Source organism: Euprymna scolopes, chromosome 24 (genome assembly GCF_053919585.1).
Source record: "Euprymna scolopes isolate OS-2025 chromosome 24, ASM5391958v1, whole genome shotgun sequence".
Lineage (NCBI taxonomy): Eukaryota > Metazoa > Mollusca > Cephalopoda > Sepiida > Sepiolidae > Euprymna > Euprymna scolopes.
This window is the reverse complement of record NC_136505.1, coordinates 39,243,695-39,261,031: the sequence shown is the minus strand read 5'-3', so window position 1 is coordinate 39,261,031 and position 17,337 is coordinate 39,243,695. Positions and strand designations below refer to the sequence as shown.

The 17,337-nt window shown below is 32.9% G+C and overlaps 1 protein-coding gene across 1 annotated transcript in view; it reads right to left on the bottom strand.

Moving 5' to 3' along the window:
• Nucleotides 1-4,096: 4,096 nt before the first annotated feature.
• The window catches only part of LOC145246663 (nuclear cap-binding protein subunit 1-like), a 64,812-nt gene continuing 51,571 nt past the window's right edge, over nucleotides 4,097-17,337 (bottom strand). The window contains exons 22-24 of the mRNA XM_080108374.1: nucleotides 16,785-16,910; nucleotides 7,771-7,884; nucleotides 4,097-4,296 (exon numbers count right to left, since the gene is read on the bottom strand). Coding sequence (XP_079964500.1) covers nucleotides 4,183-4,296; nucleotides 7,771-7,884; nucleotides 16,785-16,910 — 354 coding nt within the window. The 3' untranslated portion in view covers nucleotides 4,097-4,182. The remainder of the gene's footprint in view (nucleotides 4,297-7,770; nucleotides 7,885-16,784; nucleotides 16,911-17,337) is intronic.

The following is a 17,337-nucleotide window of genomic DNA, read 5'->3' as shown; positions in this document are numbered from 1 at the left end:
TTAATACTTAGATGCATCCTCTTCCCCAAATGTGTGTGATTCATGACGTGGGAGAATGTTTGCACAAGCAAAATGGAAGCTTGTCTAAACTTTTATGCAGGACACTGAAACATAGCATTTCTGATAACTGCACGGTCCATCTCAGTGTCTTACATGCGGGGGTACAGAATTTCAATTATCATTCATGTATTTATTACAGTATACAAGAAATTTGTTTGTGACAACATGCGGATAGAAATTAACATGCATTTTGTACAATTGCAGAATAAATGTTTTTCAAAAAGTTCTTGTTCAAATCCCATCGTCCCATATAAAAAAAAAAATTATGATATATGTATCTAACAGAACAAAAGCATCATATTCCAAAAATCACTAATTGATCAAGTAATTTTATTTTAACTAGTAAGAGAGAAGTGACTATATCGCTTGCTATCTTGAAATTAATCTCAAGAAAAAGGAAGATTTAATCTAAGAAAATCAAATTTTACGAGGAAGCAAAGACTAATTGTCTCTCAACCATCTTGAATAACAAAGGAAAACATCTAAAAAAAATAATTTAAAAAAAAAAAAAAAATCTTTGCAGTTCAAATTGTTTGTTTTCAGCCTTTTAATGCCTACAATTTGACATTAATCACTTAAAATCATAAAATATTATTGTCTATGTATAAAAAAAGACAACCTGATTAATTTATGTGAGTTTTCGAATATGATGTTGTTTGTTCTGTGATCGGTACGTATTTCAAAGATTTTTCTGTATTTTTTTTTTTTTTAATATAGAGGGAATTCTAGACAACCAATGATCTTTTTTTTTTTTCTTAGATGAGAATGGATAATTTGTATTGTTTGTGCTTATTCAAACTATTGTTCTCATTCTGAATGTTATTTCTCACATTTCACACATGTAATCTTCGATCATCTTCAAGCAAGTCTTGTTGAACTCGCGAATCTGTCCAGAATTTCAAACGAAATCCTTTAATACACCAAAGTAACTTGTTTTCTTTCAGCCACGACACGTTGAAGTTCTGAATAATTTGTAATTGTATTACTAGTATCGGCCGTACTGAGGATTGAACATTCAACCTCCAGAAGGCTATGACTTAGAATACATTGTACTTAGCATCTTTATCCATTGTACCATAGGTCCTCTCAGACAATTCTAGTATGGATTTTAGGAGCCTTAAACCTGTTTTTGTTTTAGATGTTTAATATTACTACTATATGAATTGAATAAAGGATTTTGTTCAAAATTAGTTCAATAAGCTGTAACTAAAGGTTGGGAGATGACATGTCATGAGAATAACGTCTATTCAAACTATTGTTCTCATCTTTAAATAATCCAAATTAAATTATTAATCCTCATGCAAACAAATTCTGGAAGATTGATAATTTATATTATTTGGACTATTGTTCCCATCTTGGTTGTATTATTCAAAGTTTCAGTTGATATAACCTCAGACTTTCTCCAGATGCATCTTTCCAATAAGATGTATACATTTTCTCAAAAGAACTAGATATAAGTTGAGCATAAATTTCTGTGTGTTAGTCTGTTGTGTATAGAAAAATTAACCAGACATTAACTTCAAATAATTTTTGGTTGATAAGATACAATTTCTTTTTTCAACATTGTTTATGTCAACCAAATAAATTCACAGTGCCATCATAATTTCAGAAAATATTAAATGTGAGAACTTCTTGATTGCAGGCAGAGTTAATACATTTCATTTAAGAAAATTATTTGGTATAGGCTTTTAATTAACATCAAGTTCAGTTCATTTCTGTAGTTGGAAAGATTAAAAAATAACTTTTTAAATAAACCTAAATTATACATCTTGTATAATTTAGGTTTATTTAAAATTATCTACTAAAAATGAAATTACAGTATACTTAAATGATTGGTTTATATCCAATAACATGTTGCCGCTTGTGCAATATAATTTGATTTTAAATAAAAGCATTTTAGATTGAAAAAAAAAAAAAAAAAAAAAAAATGCTACCATACATGTTAGTAAAAATTAAAAAATGATAGAGTAAAAATAAAATTTAACGAATTATACAGTTTTATCATATTAATATTGAAACCTAAAAATCCAAGGGAGGTAACTGTCTCCTAGATGTTTGACAAAATTCTACTTCTTTAAAATTTGTTATTTCAAAAATAGAAAATGGCAGATTTTCAATAGTTCTATTCATTTCATAAAAATTAGTTCTAGCAGATCTTACCCGTTGGTCATTTTTTGTTAGTTTTGGAATTTTTACTAATTTCGACATGACATGCAAGTATGTAAGAGCATTTTTACCTAAAATGTATATTTTTTTTAATTATACTGCAAAAGAATCAACCTGTTTTACGTAAGTTTAAGTAATTTTGTTCTATTTGTCAAAATATTTCATTGGGTAGAAGGGAGGATAGTTCTTCAAAGAATTTTGTCAAAAATCAATTACTGTTTCATTTTAAATTATTTTTTATTTCTACATTTCCATCAAAGTGCCTTCCAATCTTGTTCAGGTGTCCGATTCATTTTAGGTGCTTTTCCTTGCAAATTATTTGGTTCTTGTCTATAATTCCCTCTATATTAAAAAACAAAAATAAAATCAGTATGATGTACGTACGGGTGACAAAACAAAAATATCATATTCCGAAAATTACATACATTGATCAAGAATTTTTATTTTTAAATAAGAAAATAAGATACTGGTTTAGTTTAATCAAGATATTAAAAAAAAATGAAAATATTAAAAAACATTCATATTATATGTACCTGTTATGGAATTAAGTTCTCATAAAAAAATTTCACTTAATTTGATCAAGGAGTCTTTTTTTGTTTTGTTTTTTACAAAAGAAAAGAAAATTGTAATGAAATTGATTGTATCCTGCCATCTTGCTTATTTCATTGACAAGGGTGTGTCTTTAAAACAAAAATGGAAGTAACAAAGGGCAAAATGAAAAAGGAATTAAATAAGGACACAGAAACTCTGTAAAATAAGTGAAAAAAAAAAAAAAAAAAAAAAAACTAAAATATTCATCTAGGTATTTTTTCTATCCATGTTGCAAAATAACGATTACTACAATATTATCCCATTGACTACTGTACACGCAATAACCCTTATTCCCAAGTGGCTTCCGGGCCTTGATAAGTGGTGACTCCCATGTAAAAAAAAAATTAAAAAATTGTCACCTTTTGACAAACTTTAAGTGGTGATTGGAGTCATCTCCTTTGGCATCTCCTGCCTCCTCCGTGAAATAGGCAAGATGGCGGGAAATGATCAATCTAATTAACATTTGATTTTTCTCTTAAAATAAATAAAAATTTTTAAAAAACTTAATCAAATTAAGTGAAGTTTTTTTTTATGAGAACAGGGAATTCTGAACAAGAACCAATTACTTATATATTTTTACTCAGTTTTTAAGAATATTTATGCCACACTGCAGACTACCGCTTATGTCAGAAGCATTTATTAATTAAAAAAAAAAAAGAAAAAAAAAAAAGATTTTTCAGAATATTTTTCGAATACTTAAATACAAAAATAAAAACAAATTAAGAATGCACCTGAAGAAAGCATCATATCAGTCAAAACATAGAAATAGAAACAATTTAATTTGTCTTAATTCTTAAAAAAAAAATAACCAATGAATATGCAAAACAAATGCACATCTTTAAAAACTTACATTAAAGAAGCCCCAGTTTCATGAACAGGGCTTTTGATTATATAACATCCTAATATGGCAAACATGACATTTTTACCATTGCATGCTATACAGTTTAATAAAAATTTATAGAATTTCTTTTTTCTAAAGAATTTCACTCAAATCTAATTTGGTTAAAATTAAAATATATCATCAATATATAATATACTTATATATATATATATATATATATATATATTAATATATTGTTTCTTTGAATATAAAACACTTTACAGAATTCTTATAACTGTTAAAAATAAAAAGAGGACTGGTAACAGGTTAGCATTTTCCATGCTGCCTCCAAGAATAAAAAGATTGAAATATCTGTATAGGATGTAATTGTTGAGACAATGCTGGTAGGAATAGAGAATGGGTGTTTGTTTTAATGGCAAACAAATATACAATGCTGAATTCTTTTTTTTTTTTTTTTTCTCCAAATATTGTACAATCTCAACAGAGAAATTAAAAAATGATAAAAGGATGAAATGTTTCTTTCTTCAAGCTCGCAAGGCGCAGAATTGTTGGAAAACTTCCAAGATGTGGACATCGATGTCACTCGTAAATACTAATGTCTCCAGAGTGCTGATGTATTTGAATACCAGTTCATGATGCTGGAAAATAAAATAAAAAAAAAAAAAACAACATAAATACAGCAATGAAAAGTTGTTATTTTTTTTTAAAACTAGCAAAATATTAAGTAATCTATTATATATGAAAATGGGTTTGTGTGTGTGCATTTTTTTTCATATGCCCGCCAAAGGCTTCCGGGAGGGGGGGGGGTACTCATTTTTAGAACCTTTTATATACTCCCTAGATTATAAAATGTATGATTTACGAAAGGAGGTCGTAAATACTTTGAATGACTTTTACACGCTAAAAATTCCCACTATTCTGCCTTCACGCCTGTTTGCTTGTGGTTTTCGTATGGGTACCCAGGCTAGTCTATATCTAAAGGGCAATTGTTTGTATGTCCAGTTAAACATCAAAAACTACTAAATAACGATCCATTAATATATCTAAAATTTAGAAAACATTTTTAATCAACTAAGCTAGGTTACATTAATCAATTTTTCAATCATTATGTACATCCAGTAGAACCCCGGGATACAGCATTAAAAATTAGTAACAAAATACAGTACAGTATATAAGACACGTGTATATAATCAAATATTATAAAAACCACCGTAAGGTGGGGGAAAAAAAATTATTGTATTCCACATCGTAACCTGAAAAAACTATCCTGAGACCACCATATCTCAGGGTTCTACTGTATTTGGAAAGACATTACCAACACATTACTGTGTGTGTGTCCAGTTAGAGAGGAAACTGGCTGTGGGGGAGGGTGAAAGAAAGGGTGAAAAAAGAGGAGGGGGTTAAACAGATACAAAGTGAGGAAGGGTTAGAGAGAGAGGGGGAGGAGGGTAAAAGAAAGAGAGGGGGGGGGAAGATTCAAAGCGATAGAAAAACAGGTAATCCTGCTAGTTTATATATAAAGGGCATTCATTTCTATGTGTGTGGTTAAAAGCCCAAAACTAAAATATTTACAGTAAGAAAATGTGTGTGTGTGTTAGTTATTGCTGTATCAGTCAGTTGAATCAGCTCCTCCAATTGAATTCTCTACATCTCATATAGACGTTGCCCAGGCACATCAGTTTGAAGCTGCAGTTGATATGTGTGTGCATATATAGTTTGAAAATATATAGCAATTAAGCAATACAGAATCTTCTACATTTCGTCTCTGTAGGGAAAAGTCAAGCTTAAATGCATGGAATCTGTTAACTTGTGTTTTATTTATATATATATATATATATATATATATATATATATATATATATATATATATATATATATATGTAGCGTTTAGTTTAGCTATTTAACTAATCAGATTAATTTTTATTCCTACCTGCAGGTTAATATTTTCATTAGCCAATGGCCAGGCCTCACCCAGAAAAAGGTCCTGTTTTATATAAAGCAAATCCCCCTTTTCCTGTGAATGTGTTGAATTAATAGTTGAATTTATCTTAACATGAACAGTTCTGAATCTTGACTTTGTACATGACTGATGCTATAGTTAATGTACTACACATAAAATATCTTCACTAAATAATTAGTGAAGAAATTAAATTTGCAACGACTGACTAGATAAGTCATGCAAAACTACAAAAGTTTGGATGACTGTTCGTCTAGATGAAATGTCATGAAAGATCTTTTCCCCCTTTTCTGTTTCTCTAGTTTAATGGTTGACATCATACATTGAATGGTTATTCTCGTCTTTTTTTTAACATTTCATGTTATCAACTGTAGAAAGTCACCCCCCATGCCCTATCTGTTTAAAATGGATGATATCGCAAAACAATGTCGTTCAGTATGCACAGGGAAAAGATAAGTTATATAGTGCTTTAGCAGCATTCCCACAATCAATGTCATAGTTCATACAAACAATTAAAGTCACAAATACGATTTGTGTAAGTTACAATGTTTATGGAAATAATGATACATAATCTTACATTGAAAAAATATATATATACATACATACATACACAGCAGTTACTTTACCATTTAAAAAAAAAAACATCTTTTTGTGAATAAATTTTTTTTTTTTATACTTTTTTTTATTGCATAGTTTAAACATTGGAATTTTACTTTGATGTATGAAAAAAACATGTCATGTAAATGGTCTGTGCACATTTAAACTTTTCTTTTAATGATTTGGAACTCATTCGATTTGTGATTTTTTTCCAAGGAATTCTGCCTTTTGGATCATTTTGGACCATTTGGAACTTACCTGTTGGATTGGAAATTTTTAATTCTACCGTGTTTGGATTTTACCATTCTTGGATTTTTTACCCTTCACCGGACTATCCATTCATGTGAAATCTTTTTATCATTTTTCTTTTACCTCCTACTCCCCTTACCTCGCCCTTTTTTTTAACCAAGTAAGATCTGTGACTTGTAGTTTCACTAAATACTTTTACATGCAAAATCCGATCCCGCATTTTGCTAATTCCTGCCCTCTGATGAGAAGGAGAGTATTTCTTCGAAACTCCGCGGATTAAGGACTATCCACTTATCTTGCGCTTCCTTTTTAAAATTAAATATGTTTTTAACTCTTTTTCAAGATGTCTTTTAACATGTTTTATTAATCATTTGTTCATATTATAAGCTCTATTTCCTTTTCGGTTTTATTGAGCTTTTACATCTGGTTGAGATTACTTTACTTGTAAATATTAACTCTTTAATATTTATAATATATTTTAAGTTTACCACTTTGATTACCTTGGTAAACTTATTGTAATTTTTATTTCTTATATATATATATAAGTGAAAGTGTCTGTGTGTGTGTGTCTGTGTACATTTCCCTACGCAATAACTCTGTCAATTTTTAGTCTATAGACTCGAAATTTTATATACAGGGTACTGAGATTTGGGAAAATCTATGATCGGTTTTCGGTCAGAAATTTGGCTGTTAAGGGGTAAAAGTTCCACCATTTGACCTTTGAGAACTCTACCAAACTCCTCCGACAATTTTGGGTTTAAACACTTGAAATTTTAGATACAGGTTTCTTGGACATGGGTCTAACTTAATAACTTGATTTGAGCCCAAAACAATAAATGTTAAGGGGTCATAGTTAAAAAATTGACCATTTTTTTTTGTTCTTTTTTGCTCAGCATACACCTCCAAACACCCGGGCACCCATGCTAGTGTATATATATATATATATATATATATATATATATATATATATATATATATATATATATATATTTTATATGTGTATGCATGTGTGTGTGTGTGTGTGTGTGTAGGCAGCATTTTTTCTCTTAAGCACATTTAATTAAACAGAATTACTAGACAAGTAAAGTCATCTGTTTTTAATCCTTTCCAACTTCCGAATAACTGTCTTCACTTTGGGCAGGAACTGGCCGATTTAATTGCCATATTTGTTGTAAGTATGAGTACTTATTTTATTTTATATATATATATATATATATATATATATATATATATATAATAAAATGCAAAGCTATCTATCAACTTGTAAAACAAAAACTAGTTGTGCAAGAACACCAAGATGTTAACTCACCATCAAAAATACTTCTTGAAGCCGATCGATGACCCACTTATAACGAGTGGTATTCCATTCAATACCTTCAGTCTCACATCGACCAAAATGTTCGGTTAACATGATGATAAAGCGCTGGAGAAATAAAAAAAATGTTTTTTTGTCAATTGTTTAAATATTTTTTTTGTTTTACGTAAAAAACAATTATATTCTTAACTCACAAATATATACTTTTCAGTCGCATACTTTGCTAGGTTGGGAGAATTTTTTTTTTTTTTTTTTTACAAAGGCATCACCACATTATCAAGGCCCAGAGGCCACTCAAGGATAAGGGTTAAAGAGTGTACAGTAGAAATTGGTCAATATAGTAATCATTAGTAATGAAAATTTGGTAAATTTAATAACTTATATGGAACGGCTCATCAAGAACTTATTTACTTTAGACTTGAACACAAATGATATAATCGTGAACAAATTTATACACTGACCCCCCCCTCCCTCCCAATACAAAGCTAATGATTGAGAGGATGATATGACAACAAACGAACATTACCTGCCCTCTCAAAGGAGGAGCTGGTTGGTTGGTTGTTTTTGTTTTACGGCATATCAACCTTTTTCAGGTTATTTAATGCCGAATCTAGTTATTTTGAGGAACGATTTTTAATGGAGTATATTTGTTTTTTGAAGTCAGATTCTATTTAACCCATAGTTGGGACCCTAACAGGTACTACCACTCCGGGTCAAAGTGGACCTGGGAGCAATGCCTGGGAGGATATAACAGAATAATATATACCCCCTTTAAGAAAAAGGAATCGTGGGTGAATGGTATCATAAGAAACATACTAGACTGCCCCCACCTCCTAAAGAGGTAATGCCTAGGAGGAGTTTATCATGATAAATGAAAATATACTACACTATCCCTTCAAAAGAAGAAATAAAGCCTAGAAGGATTCTTCCTTTCCTTCTAAAAAGGAAATGGTAATGATAAAAAGAAATATGATATCATGAAGAATGAACATATACTACACTTCCTATAAAGGAAGAGGTGCCTGATAGGATGGTATCATGCCAAGAGATACTACCATCCATCCATAGCCTTGAGCGTCTGGAGGGGCATAGGCCATCCACGACTTTGTAGATGCTTTGGTAGTGAGGAATTCTTTTTTTGGGGGGTGAGGATGCTGGCTCCACACCCAAGTTTCCCAGAAAGTACATACAGCGCCTAACTTTCCCAAATGGTCACCCATCTGGTACTAGCCAGGCTCAATGTTGCTTAACTTTGGTGATCTGGCAAGACCAGTGTGTCAACGTGATTGTGCCATACACAGATACTATCATACCGCTTTGAAATGGAGGTGATAGCTGGGAAATTATAAAATATTAACTTATTAGGAACTGTTTAAAAACATTCTAATTAGGAATACCTAAAACGGAGTATTTGCAGATTACTATGTATATAATGTTACAAAATCTAATGCATCAGGATTAAACAAGTATAACCTGTTTTAATGTTAATATAGTCAGGATAGATGGAAAATAAACTTCTGCATTTATTCATTTGGACTAGTCCATCATAAAACTCAATGAGAGATGTTCTCTGGAAAATCTTCATCATGGATAACTGGTACAAAACATGCATAAAGAAACAATGATTTAAACCATATTTTATTCAACTAATGGGTATGCACTTATTAATCAGAATTTTACAATATTTCGCCACTAAGATTTTAACATTACATACTTGCATGATTGGTAACATTGGAGGTGTTTCAGACAATATTATTTTTGATTTTTGAGCAATTATCAAGGGCCATCATTATGGCTACCCCCCCCCCATTCTAACTGAAATGAGTGAAAACTATTGGGGGGGGGAGTAAAAGTAAGTTAAAAACAAAAACTTATTTGGGTAGGTAGAAGAGTAACTTATCTTGCCTTTGGTAACATTTGTTGTATATTTTTATGGTCCTTGTTAAGATACAGTTGACAAATCGATTTTTTAAATGCATCAATAAATATTGCAGCCATAAACAAGTAATCTAAAATATTCATTCCAGGTGTGTGTAGACTCTTATTGTCTACTTTATAACGTCCAAGAAAGATGCAATTTTACCCAATTTTCCGTAAAATTTACTTTTAACTAAATAACTTTCTATTTAATAAATTTTCATAATTTTTGGATATATTACTCTTTTCAGCATGACAATTAAGTATGTAATGTTTTTGCTTAAAACGACAAACATATTCAAAAAATTGATTTGTCGACTATCTTTTTCTTCTGCAATCTGTTTTTGTTTTGCTTGCTATTGTTAAAATTGCCCATTTTTGTAGCAACTGAAATCCAACTTCAAATCTTTCCACACATCACCTCATTAAACTATCCACTTTCTGTATAGGATGAAAGCTAATTTCAAAGATCATACCCAATCAATATTGATTGATTGATTGATTGGTTTTACGGCATATCAACCTATGTGGTCATTTAATGCCGGAGTCCTTTTTTTTTTTTTAAAAACTATTTTTTATTGGGGAGGGGGGGGGGACTTTTTCAGCCTTTCCTCCCTTTTTTTATAAAATCGAACTAAGAAATTAAATGTTGTATTTATACATGGATGTGTATATTTGGGTGACTTTAAATTTCCTTAAATTTTCTTATATAAATTTACTTTCCTTAGGTATGCTAGAATATTTGTTGAGTTGACCTTTTCAAAAAGGTCCTCCATATTGCTTTCTGTATAATATAATTTTCTAGTTGGGGCGAGGTCATCACCCCCAACTAGGATATGTTTTACTGTGAGTGTCTCCTGGCATGGGATGCACTCTGGCGCCGATTCTCCATTTAGTATATAAGAATGAGTAAAGTTGGTGTGTCCTATGCGCAGCCGAGTCAGTATCACATCTTCTCGGCGTGATCTCTTGATGACCGGACATCGTACCTTAAGTTTAGGTTTGATTGAGTATAATTTGCTGCCCTCTTGCTGACTCCACCGCAGTTGCCATTTTTCCTGTATGTATGCTTTTATCTGGGGTCTAAGATCAGTACATGGAATCTTAAATTGTCAGTTGGAAGGTGAGAAGATTTTTTTGCAGCTGTATCTGCCCTGTCATTGCCTTTGATCCCCACATGGCTGGGGATCCAGACAAGAATAATGTTTTTAGTGATTGAAAGGATATTGATTTTTTTCTATTAATTTTGTTGTTAATGGATTTTCTTGTTTTTGATTTTGTATAGATAATAGGACTGATAGAGAATCTGTGAGAATGATGAAGTTTTTGGTGGTTTCCTCTGAAATTATGTTGAGTGCTAGATCGATAGCTATAGTCTCTGCAGTGAATATAGATGCTTCATTTTGAAGATTTCTCTTCATTGTGGTTTTATGGTACGTTGCTGCACATCCAGTGTGATTGTTGCTTTTAGACCCGTCTGTGTAGATAAAGGTGTAGTCTGAATATCGTAATTTTAAATGTTGAAGTTTGTCGTGGTATTCAATAGGGTTTGTGGTAGATTTGGACTTTTTGTTTAGGTTCAGTTTTATTTCTACTTGTTTCATGGTCCATGGGGGTGTTTTAGGTAGTATGAAGTTGTGAATGCTGGAGATTGGAATTTTCGATTTTTCAATGCTTTCCTTTATTCGGAGCCCGAAAGTTTTGATAGTTTTTCCTCTCATGTTGAAGAGTTCTTCATATTTAGGATAGAAGGTACATTGGTATGCAGGGTTGTTTGGGCAAGACTTCAGTTTGAGTAAATATTGAAGGGCTAACTTTTCTCGCCTTAGATCTAATGGGGGTTCATGTGCTTCCGTGTATAGACTGTTCACGGGGGAGGTTCTGTATGCTCCTAGGGCCAATCTTAGGCCAGTATGGTGAATAGGGTCTAGGCTTTTTATATATGATGTTCGGGTTGATCCATATATGAAACAACCGTAGTCTAGCTTTGAGCGAACTAGTGCTCTGTAAAGTTTAAGGAGTGTTTCCCTGTCTGCACCCCAATCGGTATGTGCTACCATTCTCAAAAGATTTACAGCTTTGTTACATTTTTTTTCAGATAGTTTATGTGTGGGATGAATGTTAACTTTTTGTCAAATAAAATCCCTAAGAATTTGTACTGGTCAGTAACGGGTATGGGCGTTCCTTCCATGGTTAGGACAGGATCATTATGCATGTTCTTTAATTTGCAGAAATGCATGCATTTCATTTTTCTTTTGGAGAATCTAAATCCATTCTCTTCTGTCCATCTCATTATTTTGTTTAAGCACAATTGAAGCTTCCTTTCTATTATAGATATATATCTAGATCTACAGCATATTAGGAAGTCATCCACATATAGGGAGCAATCTACCTCAGGGTTAAGGTTTTTTTACAATGTTGTTAATTCAGATACTGAACAGGGTCACTGACAGTATACTCCCTTGAGGTACTCCATTCTCTTGTTCCTTCAAGTCTGAAAGAGTTGTGCCAACCTTTATTCTGAACCGTCTATTTTTAAAAAAATTTTCAATAAAAATTGGCATTCTGCCTTTTAGTCCAAGTGCCTTCAGATCCCTTGTAACACCGTACTTCCACACAGTATCGTAGGCTTTTTCCATGTCAAAAAACACCGCTGTTAAATATTCCTTCCTTACAAAGGCTTCTCTGATGAAGGTTTCAAGTCTGACTATGTGGTCTATTGAACTTCGGTTTTTCCTGAATCCTGTTTGAAATTCTGTAATAAGATTCTCTGTTTCGAGGAACCAGATTAGTCTTTTGTTTATAATCCTTTCCATGGTCTTACAGATGCAACTTATTAGAGCTTTTGGCCTGAAATTCAATGGATCTGAGACGTTACTTGATTGGGATTGGAGGTTTGAGTTTTCAGATTTGGGGATTGGTATTATTGTGGCCTCTTTCCAGGTCTCAGGTACGTTTCCACTGGACCATATAATATTGAAAATTTCAAGTAGGTATTTCATTGAGGTTTCTGGAAGTTTTTTGAGGATTTCATATGGAATTTCATCGGGCCCTGTAGCAGTGTCATAGGATTTGGTTATCGATTCTTTTAATTCAGGCAAGGTAAGAGGTTGGTTGTATTTTTCGGTATTTTGTGATTTAAATAGAATTTTCTTCTTCTCTTCCTTTTCTCTAATCTTTTTGAATTTCTCTGTCTGTCACATGATGAAATTTTTGATAAATTATCTGCCAGGTTATTGGAAATGTCTTTTTGATTGGTGTATACTTTGTTGTCTTTAGAGATGTGGGATATTGGTGTACTACTACACTTTCCTTCTATTTTCCTCATGTTCCAAACTGTTTTTGCCTTGGTATTCACATTAAGTTTGGATACATAATTTCTCCATGTTGTTCTTTTGGATTCCTTTATGATTTGTCTGGCTTTTGCTCTGTTGTTTTTGAAGAAATCCAGATTTTCGCTTGTTGGGTACTTTTTGAATTTTCTCAAGGCAGCTCGTCGAGCTCTGATGGCTTTTCTGCATTCTTTTGTGAAGCAAGGTTTGTTGTGATTGTTGGTTTTGGTTGTTTTCGGTTTGGTATTATTTGCTATGTTTGTGAGTGTTTTAATGAAGTAGTTCAAATGGTCATCTTCATCTTTCTTTTCGATAATTAATTGGTTTTTGCACTGTTCCTGGAAGTCTTCCCAATCCGCTTTATGTAGGTTCCATTTGGGTGTTTTTTGTTCAGTACTAGTACTTAGACTTTCCAGGATGATTGGGAAATGATCACTCCCACAGGTGTCATTGTGTACTTTCCAATCATAGTCCATATATATGGAAGGATCACATAAGGTAAGGTCAATGGCGGTGAAAGTACCTGTTGCTGGGTACATATAGGTGTAGTTTTGATTATTAAGGAGGCATAGATTATTTTTATTTATTATGTTTTCTATTTCTTTTCCTTTTTTATTTGTTTCTTTACTTCCCCATATTACATTGTGACTGTTGAGATCTCCTAGTAGAAAAAAGGGTTTAGGGAGTTGTTTTATTAATTGAGTTATCTCAGTTTCGTTGATTGTATCTTTTGGAGGGATGTAGATTGAGCAAAGTGTTATAGTTCTATGTAGAGTCACTGAAACTGCAATTGCTTGCAAGTTTGTGTTTATATTTATTTGTCTTTGAGGGACTTCATTCTTCACGAGTATTGATGTGCCTCCAGAAGCACTGTCCGTATCTTTCTTTATGTAGTTGTAAGATGTGTAGTGTTTTATGTTGATGGTATTATTTCCTTTCAGAAAGGTCTCCTGCAGACAGACAAGTGCTGGGCTCATATTTGTTATTAATAATGTGAATTCATTTTGGTTTGCTTTTATCCCTCTGATATTCCATTGTAATATTTTGTTCATCATTCAGAATTGTGTTCAACTTCCATCGTCTCCAATCCCTCAAATCTATTTTCTGTCGGAGTCCCTGTTCAGGATATAGATCGGGATCTTTCTTTTCCTGTTTTTGTTTGTTTTTTGTTTTTTGTCTGGGGGGATTTTTGATTCTTTTCTGGCTTGTGATGTGTTTGATGGTTGTTCGGTTGTTTTTGTAGAAATGGTTTGTGGTTTTGTTTCTTTTTGTGGTTCAGTAGTGTCTTTACTTAATATTATCCTTGGATTGGTTGTAGACATTGCACTATTCATTTTCCTCATTTCTTCTAATAGTTCTTTCATTTCCTTTATTAGTTTGCTTAAGACATTAATTTTCTTGTCAGTTGTATCCGTTACATGTATATGACCATTTTGATTGTTGATTGGAGTAGTTTTTTTAGTTGCATCTGCATATGTTTTAGTTTCAATGATTTTCCTGGCCTCTGGGTAGGATATATTCTTTGTATGTTTTAGTTTGGTCACTTCTTTTTCTCTTTTCCATATTTCACAATATCTAGAGCCAGCGCCATGATTTCCAAGGCAGTTGGCACACTTGAAATCTTTTCTGCAGTCAATGTGTGGGCCGCTTTCTCCACATCTTCCACACACTGGTAATCGTGTGCACCGATCTTGATGGTGTTCAAACTTCTGGCACTTGAAGCATTGGAGGGGATTTGGAATATAAATTTCTCCAACTTTCACTTCGTTGGCTTTGGTGAGGGAATCAAAAGTTAGTATATATGTGCTGGTATCGATTTTCTCACTGTTTTTTTTTTTATTTGGACTCTACGAACATCTAACACATTCTGTTTCTGTAAGTTTGTCTTGATTTCCTCCAAGGGACAAAGTGCAAGTTCGTGGCTTTTCACAACTCCTTTGCAGGTATTTAGGGTTGGATGTCTGTAGCATTTGACTTTGATGTTTTCAAATAATTTTAGTTTCAATATTTCTTTAGTTTGTTCTTCGTTATGGGTTTCTATTAGTAGGCTGCCGTTAAATTGTTTTTTAATAGACTTTGGTTTTAAAGTTTTAAGATTTCTTTCAATTTTAAAATGTGATAGTTTGCTCAAAGGAATTTCCTCTATTGATTCTATTACTACGAATGTTGACTTCCTTGGTTTTATCGTTTCTTCCTCAGAGCTACTGATGTCAGAGACATCAGAGTGGGTTCTCTTTGGGTGGTTGGGTGGTTTTGGGGAGGAATAAGCCATATATTTTGTTTTTTTTTCGTCATCTTTGTTCCCCACCCACCTCGGAGTCCTATTTGGGAAGAGCCTGGGGGGAAACCCATTCGCCCAGCCTCCACTGGGATACAATGATGATATAACCGACTTTGGTGGTATCATAATGATTATCTGTTCTCTCTTGATATTGCTATGGGATCTGTAGCAATCCTGAGGGGTTTACAGCCTCGTCATCGATATTCACACCTAATCGATTGACCCTCAGCCACCGCTTTTCATCATATATTAGGGAGTAGGGTTATTTGTGGGAGAGGGGGGGATGTGTTGTGTTAGTAGTGAGTTTTTGGAATGGGCAATATATGGTGGGGCTTGGCGTGACTGGCCGAATCGGGCCTCTCCGACCGCCCATCTAGTCGAAGTAAGGGCCAAAGTAATGTGTTGCGGTGCCTAAACTTCTATGTATCCTGGTCTAGGTTCACTCAATCACCAGGATCACGCCCTAAGACATTACGGATAGCAACCCATGGCTAACTGGTTGCCCCATTGAGGGATTTTTTACCCTCTGCAGGGGGGCAGTCGGTTTGTTCTCATGCCCTACCGACAGAAAAAAAAATTTAAAAAAAAAAAAAAATTAATAGAATATATTTGTTTCGTTTTTCTTTTTTTTTTGTTGTTTCTTTTCCTTTTTAAAATCTGTTTCTATTTAACCCATAGTTGGGACCCTAACAGGTACTACCACTCTGGGTCAGGGTGGACCTGGGAGCAATGGCAATTAAGAGGTGGCTCCACACTCCCCAAAGCCCGTAAGCCGGACCTCACCATCGGATGTAGTTTAAAGTCATATCCAGAACCAGGAGTAAGGTAGGAAAAAATAAAATAAAAAGGGGAGGGAGAAAGGCTGTTGTTTTTGTTTTTGGTTTTGCAGAACATAATTAAGTTTTACAAAAAAGATCAGAAAACAAAAAACGTCAATGTAGATGCATTTCGTCTCAGGAAGCCACAGGGCAGCCTGATCTGGTAGCACCAGGCCAATCAATATTGTACATTTCCAGGCAATACTTATGCTAATATTTAAGACGTGCCCAACACATCACAATCAGTGGTCGAGAAAGTTTCTTGAAATGATAATTTATATTTAACCCATAGATGGGATCTTAATAGGTTCTAGCATTCTAGGTCAGAGTAATGGCCACGAATAGGTAACTCCACAAGTGAAGTTTTTAAATTGGAGTTTCATCATTGGATATCCTCTAAAAAAAGAAGCTTCTGAAATTAAGATTTATAGTAAAGCAAGTGTTACAATTGCTAATTGCATTATTATCTCGTGACAAAAAGAAATCTAAGAGAACTGAAGCAATGCTCAGATAAACAGAGAGACTATTTAAAAATTCTTTTCTTTCCCTGCTAAATGGTTAAATCCAATCAATTTCTTGGGCATCATTTTAGAAAACGGTTCCATCTTTGGAATTTCAGGTTTTCATTTTACAAAATATCAAAATGAACGAAAACCTTACCTGGAAGATAATAAGGAATAAATTCTTCTGTTGACTTTGAGCACCTTCTAATTTTTCAACCATTCTTTCGATCATCTCGGCAGTTGGGATATCATCATCCTTTTCAGTTTCAATGTCATCAGCAGCCTTTGTCACAAACAAGTTTTAAATAAGAAAATTTGGGTTTTTATTCAATTATAATGAAGCAAAAAGATTTTTTTTTTATTTCAAATTAAAAAAATAAATAAATAAAGCACAAGTTATCTCCCTCTGCAATCATTATTCTTTGAATCATGCAAACAACTAAACATTTGTGGGATTTTAAGGGAAAACTTAAATATTTAATTTTAGATGACTGAAATTTTTTATTTTTCCTGGTGGGAGACTATGGAGAGTTTGGGGGTTCTTCAACAGCAGTCTCATACACACACCCAGAACGCAAAAGACTTATACATAATAGATCGAAATTTTTTTTTCGATCATGAGTCTGCGTTGTTTTGTTTTTGTATATTTGTAAAATAGTACTTTTGTCTTCAGCAGTCATCAGTGTTATAGACAACATGGCCAAAATGGA